The following is a 17124-nucleotide window of genomic DNA, read 5'->3' as shown; positions in this document are numbered from 1 at the left end:
GAGATGTATTACCCAAGAAACTGAAGGCTTTCACAAAAATATATATTTAAAATAAATGTGTAACAACGTAATGATTACTGTGTTGTGTGGTGTTGTCCTTTTAAACCTTTAAAGACTAAAAACAAGCCTGGTGCATATTTGTCATTGTCTTTTAGGACTCTGGACATTCCCAAATATATATATGCCCTAAATTGCTCTGCCTGCAAATTCGGGAGGTGCGTGTAAGTAGTGAGGCTCAAAGGCTCAGATGGAGCTGCTGAGGCAAAAGAACATCAAGAGTTTTTCTTGTAGTGATACAGTAAGTAAACTTTCAATTAATTTGTGATCTCAAAGGTGTGTTAGGCTGTTATGGTAGGACTAGTCTACTAGCAGGAGGTGCTGGAGAATGGCTGTTTAACTCCACTCATATCCCTCCCCTCGGTCACTCATCTCACTCATTGACCCACTCAGTGTTCCTAGTGTGCCATAGAGACAGATGAGTACCTCTGAAAGTTCTCATCTATGAAAAATGGAGTGTGCAGGCTCCATCAAGCTGCCTTTCAACGGGAGATTAGAATAGCGAGAGTGGAGTGCTCAGGGAGATAACGCGCCTGCTCACAACATCTGTATTGAAACCGTTATCTTCATAGGAAACACATTATGCTGGCAAAGAAAAATAGCCCTCCCTTGCTTGGCCAAGATAAAGTCTTCATAGAAACATATTTAACTAGGCGTTTATAGAGATCTATAGGCTAATATAGAAGTTAAGCAGACTGAGATCCCATGGTTTGGATAGAGACAGTTTGGCCCTGTGGTTGTGAGTAAGGCAAAGACACAAGTGATCATCAACTATATTTACTGATGCTCTCAATAATTTCTCCATTAAAACAGTATGAGCCTAAACCCAATTCAAAAACAAGGCAACATACTGAAACGAATAGTGAGGGAGGGGGCATTGAGATTGGAGGTAAATAGAAACAGAGAAAGAGAGATTTACAGGCAAACTGTAAAAAAAACAAAGAGTAGGCTAAGGGAGTACAGTATAAAGGACATTCAGGCAAAATGTATATGCATTCAAATAAATAGTCATATCATATATTCCTTCTATTATTTCCATACGTAATGGTTAACTCACTATAGAATTGCATGTAAAAAAAAAAAATTAAAAAGCTGCAAACGCTGATGACATCATCAGGTAGCGCCACGCTGCGATAAGGGGTGGAGGGGAGGTTTGGTGGGGCAAAGTAATGGACAGGTAGTTAAACAGAGTCAGGCAGTTGGGCTGAGGGTCTTGCTTATGCCTTCAAGTGGACATTCACTTCCACTCTACAGATATTGGAGTGGAGGAGGGGGTCATACATGCACCTGGTTATGCCAGGAGGGGGACAGTGGGGGGTTGTCAGGGGTCATAGGTGAAAGATCACAGTGTGGAGTCGCGGCAGAGGACGATCTCCAGCTCGGTGCGGTAGAGCTTCCCCGCGTCGGACAGAGCCATGATGCTCTTCTTATAGCCCACCAGACCGGTCGAGTCCAACTCCTACAGCAAATGGGGGGCGAAACAGACGTGAGTGCTAGTGCCTCAGCCAATGATGTCATTAACTATGGTGTATACCCTGTAAACAATCATGAGTCATTAGGACGTCCCCAGGACTTCACGAAATGGTCGCCTGAAGTCATCAGGACTTTGTGTCATGGTACCCTGGTAGGTTTTGTCTAGTTCCCGGTTGGTCTTGGGAACGTCCGAAGGACTTTCTTTTAGGACTTTCTTGGGATGTTGGGTCATGGTCCCATGAAGATTTTTGCCTAGTTCCCAGTCGCAAAGAAACATTTCCTCCCCCCCAAAAAAATCTACCTTGGGCACACACACCCTAGTTTCATTACACATCACCTCTTGTTACTGTTGCCAAGACTATCAAGGTGTCCAGCCATGACCGTAGTTATCTTTGCTTTCTTTATTATTTTGGTTAGGTCAGGGTGTGACGGGGTGGTATGTGTGTTTTTGCCTTGTCTAGGGTTTTTGTATATCTATGGGGTTTTGGTATGTCTAGGTAAATGTAGGTCTATGGTGGCCTGAATTGGTTCCCAATCAGAGGCAGCTGTTTATCGTTGTCTCTGATTGGGGACACTTTAGGTTGCCATTTTCCATTTTGGTTTTGTGGGTTATTGTCTATATGTAGTTGCCTGTCAGCACTCAGTTGATATAGCGTCACGGTCATTTTGTTAGTTTGTTTAGTGTTCTTTCTTTATTAAAAGAAGTATGTATTCATATCACGCTGCGCCTTGGTCTCATCAATATGACGAATGTGACACAAGGCCCTGATTGGTGAACCACTGATCCAGGCACAGCTGTTTATATTTTGGCAATGCTAGGGATTTACTTATTTCCTGACACAATGTCCCAAGAACATGTTAAAAACATCCTTGGGGACATCCCCAGAACAAACCTGGAACTAGACAAAACTTCCAGGGGACCATGACACGACGTCCCAAGAACGTTCAGGTGACCTTCAGGGGACCATGACACAACGTGCCAAGAACATCCTAAGGACTAGCAAAATGAAAGTCCTGAAAATGTACTAAAAGGGTCCTGACATGGTCCTCAGTGACATTCAGGAAACTATAACATTCTCAGAACGTCAGTGGGATAACATCACGCAGAAACCTTTAAGGGGCCTAATGGGAAAGTCGCCAAATATCCTCAGGACGTCCCGTTTGCTGGGTATGGCCCTAACAGTCAATGCAACACCACATCCTGATCCAACAAAAACTCAAGACCATAACCTGTACAAGACCAAAATGTTCTGCCAATCATTCTGATCTTGTAAACACTCCAGGTGCAGTATGACATAAACCAATCAATCAAAAGATGAGTCAGTAAATAAGTGAAGTCTCTTGTTCTTTACCATTTTGTTCTTGTCATGTAGGTCCTTCAGCAGTGCGTCCAGCTCCTGCTCATCGATGTAACCGTTTCCATCCTAGTGAAACAGTGAAAAACAGTGAAACAGCAGACAGGGGCCGGGCATCTCATATCATATTCTCATTAAAAGAACAATCAAACACTCAGATATCCTCCCACTCAGAGTATACACAGGCAATATCAATCATTCACAGACCAACTGCCAATTCAGTCATTACAAAGGCATTAGTATGAGACTCCTGTACTGTACACCTGTCTTTCCTACTGTACTGTTTTCTTTGTGGAAGGTTCAGTGGCGTGTATTCATGGATGCCAAGGGAAGCCAGGCTTCCCCCCAAAATTATATTTTGTCATTCTATGTTTCATAAATTTCCTTCAATCGCAAGAGGCTGAAAAGAATGTATCTCAACGGAGAAAGCATCTGACCAAACAAAACAGCTCCCCTCTGTCTCAATATGTGTAGCGTATCTATCTGATGCTCTCTGGTCAGAAAGAGTATGACATTATTGCCGCCCATAGCATTGAATTCAAGGGAAGCCAGCGAGCATTTGACCTCCCTTAATAAAAAATTAACAAAATAAAAGTCAATCAGCTAAACTGAGTAAGCTCAGCAGTGAATGGTCCTGGCGCACCAAAAATAAAAGTGTCAATGGAAGCCTGTTTGAATTTGGCTTCAGACCAATCACATCACAAGGCAAATGTCATTATTGACAGAATAAACTTTAATTTTTGCATCTTGTGGTGTTCGGCCATTTCATAAATTAGGGATTTGGACTCGTGGTTTTACTTAATTCTCTGAACAGCGATTCTGATCCAACCATGAATTCATACATTGTGCCCCTGGCCTGATAGGATGGCATTTAAACACACAGCTAGATGTGCGCTCTTAGAAAAAAGGGTTCCAGAAGGGTTCTTCGGCTGTCCCCACAGGAGAACCCTTTTTGGTTCCAGGTAGAACCCTTTTGGGTTCTTTGTAGAACCCTCTGTGGAAAGGGTTCTACATGAAACCCAAAAGGGTTCTACCTGGAACCAAATAAGTTCTTACCTGGAACCAAAAATGGTTCTTCAAAGGGTTCTCCTATGGGGATAGCCGAAGAACCCTTTTAGGTTCTAGATAGCACCTTTTTTTCAAAGAGTGTAGTATGCGAATGTTAACTAGCTGGCCTGGTGTATCGTTGCGTATGAAAGGAAGCTAGCGAGCAAGTATTTTACCAAGATAGCCTAGGACAACAAAAAATAAAAGTATGTACTGTATGAGTCATAGACCGTTTAGGCAACATGAAAGAGGAGGATGGCATTGGCGTTTCTCTACAAGTAGGTTGAGTCAACATGTTTTTTCTACTTGCACACACACACAAACACACAAACAAACACACACGCGCGTGCACACATAAATCAGTGACATAAATCAGTAGCCACATATTTAGCTTACGTTGATTGGACTAAATCGTTTTTAGTATCTTTTAGTTGTCACTGTATTAGACTAAGAATAGGTTATTAGATGATGTATAAGTTGAAATGGTGCTAGAGGAGTGGAGGCAGCTCCTGTTTTTTTGTAACTTGCAGTAACTCTCTGTGGTTCTAAATCAATAGTTGTTTAGTACGAAAATGTCGGAAACATTACCTTGCTTGACCATGCTGTAGGTCATGTAACTGTTACATGCAATATGTTTCTGGACTTCACTGGACAGATGTTGCTCTCCGGTTTTGTAATGAAACAAATGTGTGGTTGAATTTATTCTGCCACTGTGTCTTCTTATTGTCTTATTGCATTAGGCCTATATATCACGGTGTCAAGGCATATGAACTAGCAGGTTATAGAGCAAACAGAGGTTGTAATATGGCTTTTTTCTGGATTGGCTTCCCCCCTGATTTTACCCACGCACCGCTACTGGGAAGGTTACCAAGGTAACACTAACAAAATAATTGATACAGACGCAGGTGTGTCTCTGGAGTACTTACCTGTGCAAGAGACCATTTGCATGGAGCTAGTAGCTTGAGTGACAAGGATACAAGCAATCTCTCTCACACACTCTTCCACCTATACACCCTCCCTACAAATATGTATATTGTGCTCATTTACCTTGTCATAGAAGGTGAAGATTACATTGAACTGCTCTGCTGAAAGCTTGCATCCCTGGAGAGATGGAAAAGACAGGGAAGGGAAAGGAAATATCTAATATATATTGTATATGATATACAGTTGAAGTTGGAAGTTTACATGCACCTTAGCCAAATACATTTAAACAGTTTTTCACAATTCCTGACATTTAAAAATTAAAAATTCCCTGTCTTAGGTCAGTTAGGATCACCACTTTATTGTAAGAATGTGAAATGTCAGAATAATAGAGAGAATTATTTATTTCAGCTTTTATTTCTTTCATCACATTCCCAGTGGGTCAGAAGTTTACATACACTCAAATAGTTTTTGGTAGCATTGCCTTGAAATTGTTTAGCTTGGGTCAAATGTTTCGGGTAGCCTTCCACAATAAGTTGGCTGAATTTTGACCCATTCCTCCTGACAGAGCTGGTGTAACTGAGTCAGGTTTGTAGGCCTCCTTGCTCGCACATGCTTTTTCAGTTCTGCCCACAAATTTTCCATGGGATTGAGGTCAGGGCTTTGAGATGGCCACTGCAATACCTTGACTTTGTTGTCCTTAAGCCATTTTGCTACAATATTGTCCATTTGGAACACCCATTTGCGACCAAGCTTTAACTTCCTGACTGATGTCTTGAGATGTTGCTTCAATATATCCACATAATTTTCCTACCTCATGATGCCATCTATTTTGTGAAGTGCACCAGTCTCTCCTGCAGCAAAGCACCCCCACAACATGATGCTGCCACCCCCGTGCTTCACGGTTGGGATGGTATTCTTCGGCTTGCAGGCCTCCCCCTTTTTCCTCCAAACACAATGATGGTCATTATGGCCAAACAGTTCTATTTTTGTTTCATCAGACCAGAGGACATTTCTTCAAAAAGTACCATCTTTGTCCCCATGTGCAGTTGCAAACCGTAGTCTGGATTTTTTATGATAGTTTTGGATCAGTGGCTTCTTCCTTGCTGAGTGGCCTTTCAGGTTATGTCGATATAGGACACGTTTTACTGTGGATATAGATACTTTTGTACCTGTTTCCTTCAGCATCTTCCCAAGGTCCTTTGCTGTTGTTCTGGGATTGATTTGCACTTTTCGCACCAAAGTACGTTCAACTCTAGGAAACAGAAGGTGTCTCATTCCTGATCAGTATGACAGCTGTGTTGTCCCATGGTGTTTATACTTGCGTGCTATTGTTTGTACAGATGAACGTGGTACCTTCAGGCGTTTGGAAATTGCTCCCAAAGATGAACCAGACTTGTGGAGGTCTACAATTCTTTTCTGAGGTCTTGGCTGATTTATTTTGATTTGTCCATGATGTCAAGCAAAGAGGCACTGAGTTTGAAGGTAGGCCTTGAAATACATCCAGAGGTATACCTCCAATTGGCTCAAATGATGTCAATTAGCCTATCAGAAACTTCTAAAGCCATGACATCATTTTCTGGACTTTTCCAAGCCATTTAAAGGCATAGTAAACTCATCACAAAGCCCTGACCTCAATCCCATCGACCATTCGTGGGCAGAACTGAAAAAGCGTGTGCGAGTAAGGAGGGCTACCAACCTGACTCAGTTACACCAGCTCTGTCAGGAGGAATGGGCCAAAATTCACCCAATTTATTGTGGGAAGCTTGTGGAAGGCTACCCAAAACGTTTGATCCAAGTTAAACAATTTAAAGGCAATGCTACCAAATACTAATTGATTGTATGTAAACTTCTGACCCACTGGGAATGTGATGAAAGAAATAAAAGCTGAAATAAATCATTCTCTCTACTATTATCCTGACATTTCACATTCTTAAAATAAAGTGGTGATCCTAACTGACCTAAGACAGGGAATTTTGACTACGATTAAATGTCAGGAATTGTGAAAAACTGAGTTTAAAATGTATTTGACTAAGGTGTATGTAAACTTCCGACTTCAACTGTATACACTGAGTATACCAAACATTAGGAACACCTTCCCAATATTGACTTGCAGCACCATGGGAATGCCTGCATCTGTTCCTCACAAACTGGAGTCTAACTGGTTTCATTAATGAGCCTGCAGGACTGACTGATTGACTGACTGACAGACAGACAGACAGACAGACAGACAGACAGACAGACAGACAGACAGACAGACAGACAGACAGACAGACAGACAGACAGACAGACAGACAGACAGACAGACAGACAGACAGACAGGTGTGTGTGTGTGTTTGTGTGTGTGTGTGTGTGTGTGTGTGTGTGTGTGTGTGTGTGTGTGTGTGTGTGTGTGTGTGTGTGTGTGTGTGTGTGTGTGTGTGTGTGTGTGTGTGAACATGCGTGCTTGAGTGCGTGTGCAAGAATGTTGCAAGGACTTTTAAGGGTGTCGATGTGATAGTCTAGACAGGTGCAGACTCAGTAAACTTATCCTGTGATAAACAGTTTAATCCTCTTAAAGTGAATACAATAAAGCTGAATTGTACCATAGATCTGCCGACATACATATTGTATGACCTTTACCTTAGGGTTATAGTCAAGACTGCTTTAATTCACATAGTGACCGACTCTTTCACAAATGAATAAGTTGCCCCAATTCCTAAAGGATTTTGTGTGTGAGGTGGGGTGGGGTGTGTGGGTCAGGTCTCACCTCAAACTTGAGCAAGAAATTTTCCTGAACTGGCAGCAGCCTTAAATGAGATAAAAGAAAATCGTTCACATTCAGATTCTTTACTTCAAAATGGATTTAAGTATAACACACAGAGTCTCTCAGTGAACAAGACACACATACACTCACCTGGCCATTTCAGACAGGCCCAGCTTCCCATCACCATTCAGATCAAACATCCTCAGCTGGAGAGTGAAATGCAACAGTGAGTGGCGTAACATTACTACGCGGTGTTAAACCTGTGTGTTTGTGTACACATGTACAGTATGTGTGTCACACTCACTATTGTCTGTGTGTACTCGTTGAGTTTCTTGTCATCGTAGTGTCTGTTGGCCTTCTTCAGAAGATCTGACAGGAAACCCTGAGGAAGACAGATCCTCGTTACCCCACTAACTGGCTCAATGACCCAACAATAAAGTTTAAGGATGAGTGCTCAGGGGTCCTCCTCTGACAACAAGTCCTTGGAAATTGACTAATGAAGGATATGAATGTTTATAAGCTTGACACATTTGTTTACCTTCAGTTCATTGGCTTCGATGTATCCACTGCGATCAGTGTCATACCTTCTCCATGCCTGTAGACAGAGCATTTTTAACATTTCATTACAACACAGTACACAGGCATTTAAACACACAGATTAAGAACTCTAAAGCCTTAAAACCCGCTTTACTTTAACAACAAGTGGAAAAGTCATAATGCTATAATCGGTAGAGAGAATGTAGCCAGACGGAGATAGAAGAGGATGAGAGTGAGACAGAAAAGTATATAATTTGTGTTTCAATCTACCAGCTGTCCCGTGTCTAGAGCAGAACCTTATCAAAGATGTATGCCAAACCACATCACCCCTCCCCCCACCCCCCACTCTCCTGCAGTAAGCCTGCAACCCATCCATAATGTATGGCAGTCTGAGAATAGCTCCTGTGTCCCCCCCTCCACTTTTAACACAGGGTAGCCAGCACACTGGACCACTGCAAAACTCCTTCCTTCTGTCTAGCCTCCCTTCTCCTTACTTTGTGTGTCTCCACCAGCAGAGAACAGTTAAAAGGAACCCCCTCCCTATCTCTCTTTCTCTCTCTAGTTATTTCTAGAAATAAAATGCTTTAGACAAGGGGATGCCTGTTTCCCTGATATTTCTAAGCTCACAGTGTATGTGGATAGATGTGTTTTTGTGTTGGCTTTTGTGTATGGGACGAAGTGATCAGACTTAGCAAAACACCAAAATGTTATCAGTATCAGAGAGCAATGATAGCAGGAGCCATCTTTAGTGATTGATATGTTGTACAGTGCAGTGGGTTTACACAGACAGACACACAGACACACAGACACACAGACACACACAACTTACCACCATGAATTCTGCACTGGATCCCACAAATGTTCTGAAACAAAGCAGGAAATTCTCCTCTGTGGGCAGAATCTGAGCTAACTGGAGAGAAAAAGGGAGAGAGAGAGAAAATATATAGAGAGAGGATTAGTACACTTGGCTACTAACTCAATATTAAAGCAGATTTCAACAACAACACTGTGTACAAAACAAAGAACATATATGCAGATATACAGTTGAAGTCAGAAGTTTACATACACTTAGGATGGAGTCATTAAAACTTGTTTTTCAACCACTCCACAAATGTCTTGTTAACAAACTATAGTTTTGGCAAGTTGGTTAGGACATCTACTTTGTGCATGACACAAGTCATTTTTTAAACAATTGTTTACAGACAGATTATTTCACTTATAATTCACCGTATCACAATTATTGAGTGCATGTAAACTTCTGACCCACTGGGAATGCGATGAAAGAAATAAAAGCTGAAATAAATCATTCTCTCTACTATTATTCTGACATTTCACATTCTTAAAATAAAGTGGTGATCCTAACTGACCTAAGACAGGGAATCTTTACTCTGATTAAATGTCCGGAATTGTGAAAAACTGAGTTTAAATGTATTTGGCTAAGGTGTATGTAATCTTCCGACTTCATATGTAGCATCAGAGGAAAACATAAAAAGTAATCAGACATTTCAACAGAGGAGTTTGAATGTGCTTGTGTACAGTATGAGTCTTACTTCTGACATCTCGATTCTTCCGTCTGCATTCTTGTCAAATTTCATCATGAACTCCTTCATTTTCTCTCTAAACGCAGCATGTGTGGGATCCTTGAATAGACAAATACACACACACACACAGAATAAATCAAAAACAGATAAAACAGAGACTTCCTAACTAACGACTCTCTATGATGATGAGTTGTTACAGCATATTATATGAAATTGTCATTATCAGCAGGTGTATCTCACTGATCATCCCTAAAGCCAACACCTCATTTGGCCGCCTTTCGTTCCAGTTCTCTGCTGCCTGTGACTGGAACGAATTGCAAAAATCGCTGAAGTTGGGGACTTTTATCTCCCTCACCAACTTCAAACATCTGCTATCTGAGCAGCTAACCAATCGCTGCAGCTGTACATAGTCTATCGGTAAATAGCCCACCCATTTTTACCTACCCCATCCCCATACTGTTTTTATTTATTTACTTTTCTGCTCTTTTGCACACCAATATCTCTACCTGTACATGACCATCTGATCATTTATCACTCCAGTGTTAATCTGCAAAATTGTAATTATTCGCCTACCTCCTCATGCCTTTTGCACACAATGTACATAGACTCCCCTATTTTTATTTTTATTTTTTTCTACTGTGTTATTGACTTGTTAATTGTTTACTCCATGTGTAACTCTGTGTTGTCTGTTCACACTGCTATGCTTTATCTTGGCCAGGTCGCAGTTGCAAATGAGAACTTGTTCTCAACTAGCCTACCTGGTTAAATAAAGGTGAAATAAAAATTTTAAAAATAAAAATCCAGTCTATCTAGAAGTCTGAATACACTGTGGAGGATAACAGTCAAGTAAAGTGGACAATTTTATCATTTAAATACAATGTTTAAGGTTGCCTCGACTAGGATGGAGTCAGTCACTCACTTTAAGGCAGGAAGGAAGGAAGGAAGGGTGCATTTTCAAAGTATTCAAACCCACTCACCATGCCTGTTCCTCTCCGCGCGGTCTCTAGCTCCCGGAAGAAGTTCTCCAGCTCCTTTCCCTCGATGTAGCCATTTCCTGTAGAACATACCCAAGGGTTAAAGGTAATTCCTGGGATCAGTGAGATTGGGATTACATTGACCTTTGAACCTGTGGAAAACATAATAGTTAATTATGTCTTAATGAATCTTTCCTTGATTCCTCGCATCCTCTCTCCTCACCTCCTTCACCAAATCCCATTGGAGAAAAAAGTCAGGGGAGGGACCTTGGACCTTCTTCTCCAATACAGTTGTGAAGGAGGTGAGGGGATAAGATGCTCTGTATATCACCAAATGTGAATTGAAATAGAACCCTGGTATGTAGTGTGTGTTCCATTACTGTAAAAAAAACAGGGTTCAATATAGAGGCATTTTTTTAAAGCCCTTTGCTCAACAAGTAGCTCATTGAAAGTCCAGAACAACGAGTCCACAAGGAATCCAGAGAGTATGACTGTTTGCATACTCTAAACCATATGGAAACCTGCTGACAAAAACACTCTCATTATCTAGCCTAATGCTACAGTCACACGATATTGTCCATCTGGCCAACACGACTCCCACAGGAGTACAGTAACATAACATTGAGTCACATATATACAGTATATCTAACACACACGCACGCACACTGCTGAGCTCCCTGGCCCTTACTAGGATTAGTCTGATATCCCAGCAAAACCATCAGGCCCAGTATCTGATGGGGATGAGATAGAGGAAGGAGGAGAGAAAGGGAGGGTAGGTCGGAAGGAGGAAGGGATTTGAAAGGGCAGGGCCTTAATGTGACTTATTGTGTCATAGCACCATAGGAATAAAATGATAACTGACCCACACGGGGAAGAAAATCATTGAAAGGGGAAGGAGAGAACTTGATAAGTGTGTGTGTGTGCACTGTGGGGGCAATCCACATGCTGTAGATATTTAAGGCTGATTGAGAATATAACAAGTTCCTAATTCTCTTGGCTGATCAGATCTCTAACGGTCTGTGCTCTGTGACTTCCCCCAGGTCTGTGCTCTCTGCGTTCCCCAAGGTCTGTGCTGTGTGAGTTCCCCCAGGTCTGCTCTCTCTCTCTCTCTCTCTCTCTCTCTCTCGAATATCTCTCTCTCTCTCTCTCTCTCTCTCGAATCTCTCTCTCGAATCTCTCTCTCGAATCTCTCTCGAATCTCTCTCTCTCGAATCTCGAATCTCTCTCTCGAATCTCGAATCTCTCTCTCGATCTCTCTCTCGAATCTCTCTCTCTCTCGAATCTCTCTCTCTCTCTCGAATCTCTCTCTCTCTCTCTCTCGAATCTCTCTCTCTCTCTCTCTCTCTCTCGAATCTCTCTCTCTCTCTCTCTCTCTCTCTCTCTCTCTCGAATCTCTCTCTCTCTCTCTCTCTCGAATCTCTCTCTCTCTCTCTCTCGAATCTCTCTCTCTCTCTCTCTCTCTCTCTCTCTCTCTCGAATCTCTCTCTCTCTCTCTCTCTCTCTCTCTCTCTCTCTCTCTCAATCTCGAATCTCTCTCTCTCTCTCTCTCTCTCTCTCTCTCTCTCTCTCTCTCTCTCTCTCTCTCTCTCTCTCTCTCGAATCTCTCTCTCTCGAATCTCTCGAATCTCTCTCTCTCTTGAATCTCTCTCTCGAATCTCTCTCTCGAAATCTCTCTCTCGAATCTCGAATCTCTCTCTCTCTCTCTCTCGAATCTCTCTCTCTCTCTCTCTCTCTCGAATCTCTCTCTCTCTCTCTCTCGAATCTCTCTCGAATCTCGAATCTCTCTCTCTCTCGAATCTCTCTCTCTCTCTCGAATCTCTCTCTCTCTCTCTCTCTCGAATCTCTCTCTCTCGAATCTCTCTCTCTCGAATCTCTCTCTCGAATCTCTCTCGAATCTCTCTCTCTCTCGAAACTCTCTCTCTCTCTCTCGAAACTCTCTCTCTCTCTCTCGAAACACTCTCTCTCTCTCTCAACTCTCTCTCTCTCTCGAAACTCTCTCTCTCTCTCTCTCGAAACTCTCTCTCTCTCTCGAAACTCTCTCTCTCTCTTGAAACTCTCTCTCTCTCTCGAAACTCTCTCTCTCTCTCAACTCTCTCTCTCGAAGAAGAAGAAAGGACCAGCTCTAACATCCTTGTAGTTTAGCTCAGTGTTGGGAGAAGGTGGGGGTTCTGCATTAGTCACATGACCAAAGCACTGCCCGCATCTGAAGCCTTTCGGCGGATCAGGATGGCATTTCCGAATGGGAAGTGTGGAAATTCTCTGGTAATGCTGCTGCAGAACGATATTTAAAAACAGCAGCTCAGAGAGCATTAGCAATATATTCACAGTGGAATTGCTTTGTGCCTGGGGGATTGACAGTGGGGGGTCAGGTAGATATTTATTGGGGCACTAGATCTTCTGTAGCGACATTCACAAACATGACAGGCATGTGACTGACTACGCATGGTGTACAGCAAGTTTGCTGATGACCCCACGGTTGTAGGCCTGATAACCAACAACGACCAGTCCACTTATAGGGAGGCGGTAAGTGAACTGGCATTGTGGTGACATCATGACAACAACCTCTCCCTCAATGTCAGCAAAACAAATAAGTTGACTGTTGATTTCAGGAAGCAGAGGGAATATTTCCCGATCTACATCAATGGGACTATAGTAGAGAGAGTCACTAGTTTAATCTCCCTCTAACTCTCAGTTGAGAGTTAGAACAGTAGAATTCACAAAGTGCAATTTCGAAATGTGGTTGTGCATCAGCAGTTTTCCTCTTGTTATGTCAGTCACTGACAGCACTCAATTAGCCCACGAAGCTAAGCATTTTTAGAATGGTAAATTGGTCTTCCCTGCTATATAAATTTGTAGTAATAATGACCAAATTACCGAACGGGAACGAAGGGCACGTGCGCAGTGGCCCTGCCCTCTAGGGGGCCCACATTGATTTTGTTTGCCAATCTCACGTACAAATAGAATTGCGTGAAATTAGTTAGACATTTGCGATAGTTTTTTTTCGCCCTATGGAAAAATGTGTAGAATTGCAGAAAACTTGCTTTAAAACGGCAACATTTTCTCTATGCCCCATGGCAAAATGTGTAGAATTACAGGAAATTAACTTTAAAAAATAAATAAATATCTCCGTGGTCAAGCGGGGAGCCACTCAAATATGTTGCTAGATAGGTGGCAGGCCCCCCAACCAATCCTCCTATAGGGCCCCAAAAGGCTTGGCCTGTTACATTCATCGATGAAAGGATTGGACCAAGGTGCAACGTGGTAGGCGTACATTTTAATTTATTAAATGAACACTGAAAAAATAACAAATACAAAATGAAACGTAAAGTCTAGTAGGGCTAAACAGCACAGTACCAAAAAACAAGATCCCACAAACTACAGTTGGAAAAAGGCTGCCTAAGTATGATCCCCAATCAGAGACAACAATAGACAGTTGCCTCAGATTGGGAACCATACACGGCCAACAAAGAAATAGAAAACATAGATTGCCCACCCTAGTCACACCCTGACCTAATCAAATAGAGAATTAAAATGATCTCTATGGTCAGGGAGTGACATGGCCCTGTTCATACATTTTCCAGTTATGTTAGACATAGATCTTGTTTCCTTGCATGGAATAATATTTGGTGTGAAGAGTGGAATAATGCATGCGCTTCCCAAATATCATAGGCCTATTTATTGTCCAGTCCACACACAGACACATTCTGCACAAACCATAACACACACACACACACCATACAAGCCCTGTCTTAAGAGTGAAACATCTAAGGTTTTAAGTCTGAAACGCATCATTGACATTGATTCCACTACCCCAGCTCTAGTCCCACTTTATCATGTATGAGACTATGGACACAGATTGGCACACAGATTCGACTTGACAGACCGACACAAACCCACTTGGCGCCTAATATGTTTCTGTTAACCACCTCTGCCTCTCACAGATGGATCACTGGCACGACATCTCTGAAAAGCCTTAAATGCATTAATGTATTCACAGCGAACAGTGAGACCTATTTTTACATTCCACAAACTATAATTTGTGGAATGAGAGAGAGTGTGTGTGTGTGTGTGTGTGTGTGTGGGTGGGTGGGTGGATTTAACCCTCGGCTGGGGCAGTGGAGTGCTTGAGCGGCTCGGAGAATCCCTGCGCTTGCTCAGGTGTGACCGTTTACACGCTCTAGGTGAGAGGCTGCAGAGCTCAGAGTGAGCGCTATGGGGCGGAAACATGTCAAGTCTGCACAATGTCACAGACTTTTTGGCACATCTTTACACACTTCAACAGGGTGTGTTTAGTAGAGCCCTCAGTAAGTCTAAGCGTTTTGCTGCCAAGCAGAACGTCCCCAACGGCCCTAAGGGACCACCATGGGATGGGCGAGAATGATTCAACATGCTTTGCGCAGTGCAGAAATGAATGCATGGGTAGATTAAAGAAAGAGAACGCAGTGCTATATATACCATGCAATATATTTAAATCCAAAGACGTAAATAAGAGGTACTGGGGGTCATGGGATTTAGCAATTCGTATAGCTGTTATAATCACTGTTAATAACCTTTCATGATCACCTTTGAGTGCTGTGTAGCGGAGACCAGCTCTAGCGCACAGTGACGCACACCATACCCGCGACTGGGCCTTCGAGCCCCCCATCCTTCCCCCAATGACTGTAAAGGCTATATGGCTATTCCCTATATTCATTCCATCGCTCTCCTTTTCCCCACTTCCCCGTTTCCCTCCTCTCTGTCCTCTCTCCCCTTCTCCTATCCCCCTTTCCCCCTTTCCCCCTACGCTCTCTCCATCTCCACTCCCCCCCATTCCCCGAAAGGACACGGCAAACTGCCTGTCAATACACGCGCGCCTGGCAGAAGCCCCGGTGATGACATAGCCTACTGTAAATTCATTCATAGGAGACGCGCGGATCCGGTTGCCTCATAGGGGTCGCTACAAGCCAGAAACATATATAATTCACAGCGAACAAACAGTGTTAAAAACAGCCACTCCGTAATACACCCACGTCACCACATAATATGATCACGCAAGAACGCATGTTCAATCTCAAAGAATGTAAATGTTTTATTAGACTTTTGTGTTTTTACGCACAAATGTGGTCCAAAGCAGCGCTCTTCTGTTCCATAGCTTTGCGCGGTTCTTACTGAGGCGTAATTGAGGAACTAAAAAAAATATATGATTAACAAACATGGTTATAGGGGATTATATGTAGCCTACGTCTCGACTGAAATCTCATATAATGCTCGTGTGGGAAAAATGCACAAACTGAACTATTTGAAAATGCTTTTCTACTTTGCTACTTTAAAATATGTTTCCTTACCTGACAGTCCTGCAACAAATATCTACAAACCCCACAAATGCCCCTTTATACAACTTCAATATGCTAATTTTGTAATTAAAGTTAATAAACAAGTGTAAAGTTACAAATCTTTCCAGAAGTGCATGATCACGGAACAGGGCACAGGACACACTGACTGACAATCACTGCCAAGAGTCCCAAGACTCTGTCCAAATAACAACCCATATGAGTCCCGCAGTACCACACATGACTTTCTACCCTCATCTATCACATCTGCTCACTTCCTCTGTTCCACCAAGCACTAGTCTATCAATTTAACAACTATCCAACCATTCTGAATTTACAACCAGCCTACTCCTATGATATGCCCATAGTACAGTCCTGCCCAAGTTTAACCCCCTGGCCGCAGTACTGACCGTCTGCATCGAAATGTTTCCAGATGTCAAGAAACTGCGTTGCAGTGAGCTCTGCCAGGTGTAGATGAGGTGGCTGCTGTGCTTGAGTCGCCATTGTTCAGTCGCTACTGCCTTTTCCCTTCTTCCTGGAGCACGTGGAAATCCCGAGTTAATTTTGTCCCAGTCGGATCTAAAGCCTCTCTAAACTGTCAGCAGCTCGCGCTCAACCCGGGCTTTTAAACCCACCCGCGGCGCATGCACTTCTCACGCTGACAGAACGGGGGCGCAGCGGCTCTGAGCCTGCATGGAGTGTGAGACAGGCTGATCGGTTCTCAGTCACTCCTCTCAGAGGGATGAGAGATGCTCAATGGCACTGTCCATGCATGCTCCTCGCTCTGGAGGCAGTTCTCTGTGTTGATTGGAATTATGGAAATATAATCATTTAGAGAAAGGCCCCATATTCTTGCACTCATGAGACGAAAATTACATCAAAGCATTCCATCACATAGTCTGATCCATCAAACAGGCCAACACCTCAGGAAGACAGTAGGAATCCAACTAAGTGTGTGTGTGTGTGTGTGTGTGTGTGTGTGTGTGTGTGTGTGTGTGTGTGTGTGTGTGCATGCTCCAGTAAGGAGTATTTTGGGTATCAGAGTCAATCCAGCATCTATCTCTCTGCTCTACCAAATGCCTGCCTCACTATTGATCTTACTGTAGGTCTAAAGTATCACTTTGAAAAAAGACTGTACTATCCCCATTCTCACCTTCTTAATTT

General features: G+C 42.8%; 1 protein-coding gene across 1 annotated transcript; it reads right to left on the bottom strand.

Annotated features, from left to right (window-relative positions):
• Positions 1–818: 818 nt before the first annotated feature.
• On the bottom strand, positions 819–16583 carry LOC112249228 (calretinin-like). The gene is made up of 11 exons (XM_042319662.1): positions 16371–16583; positions 10655–10731; positions 9687–9776; positions 8966–9046; positions 8138–8194; positions 7904–7981; positions 7750–7805; positions 7603–7642; positions 4980–5033; positions 2883–2954; positions 819–1516 (listed from the first exon to the last, which is right to left on the bottom strand). The coding sequence occupies exons 1-11, from the start codon at positions 16462–16464 to the stop codon at positions 1400–1402; spliced, it is 816 nt and encodes a 271-aa protein (XP_042175596.1). The 5' UTR covers positions 16465–16583; the 3' UTR covers positions 819–1399.
• Positions 16584–17124: the final 541 nt, after the last annotated feature.

Source organism: Oncorhynchus tshawytscha, unplaced genomic scaffold, assembly GCF_018296145.1.
Source record: "Oncorhynchus tshawytscha isolate Ot180627B unplaced genomic scaffold, Otsh_v2.0 Un_scaffold_4_pilon_pilon, whole genome shotgun sequence".
Lineage (NCBI taxonomy): Eukaryota > Metazoa > Chordata > Actinopteri > Salmoniformes > Salmonidae > Oncorhynchus > Oncorhynchus tshawytscha.
Note: the sequence above shows the minus strand (reverse complement) of the source record. Positions and strands in the feature narration are given on the sequence as shown.

Bases quoted from the DNA above. Each gene is read 5' to 3' on its own strand.
- LOC112249228 (XM_042319662.1), bottom strand. From the start codon at position 16,464: ATGGCGACTCAAGCACAGCAGCCACCTCATCTACACCTGGCAGAGCTC. The intron at 7,806-7,903 runs GTGAGTGTGACA...TTCACTCTCCAG, and splicing joins ACGAGTACACACAGACAATA to CTGAGGATGTTTGATCTGAA. The intron at 2,955-4,979 runs GTAAATGAGCAC...CTGTTTCACTAG, and splicing joins TCTTCACCTTCTATGACAAG to GATGGAAACGGTTACATCGA.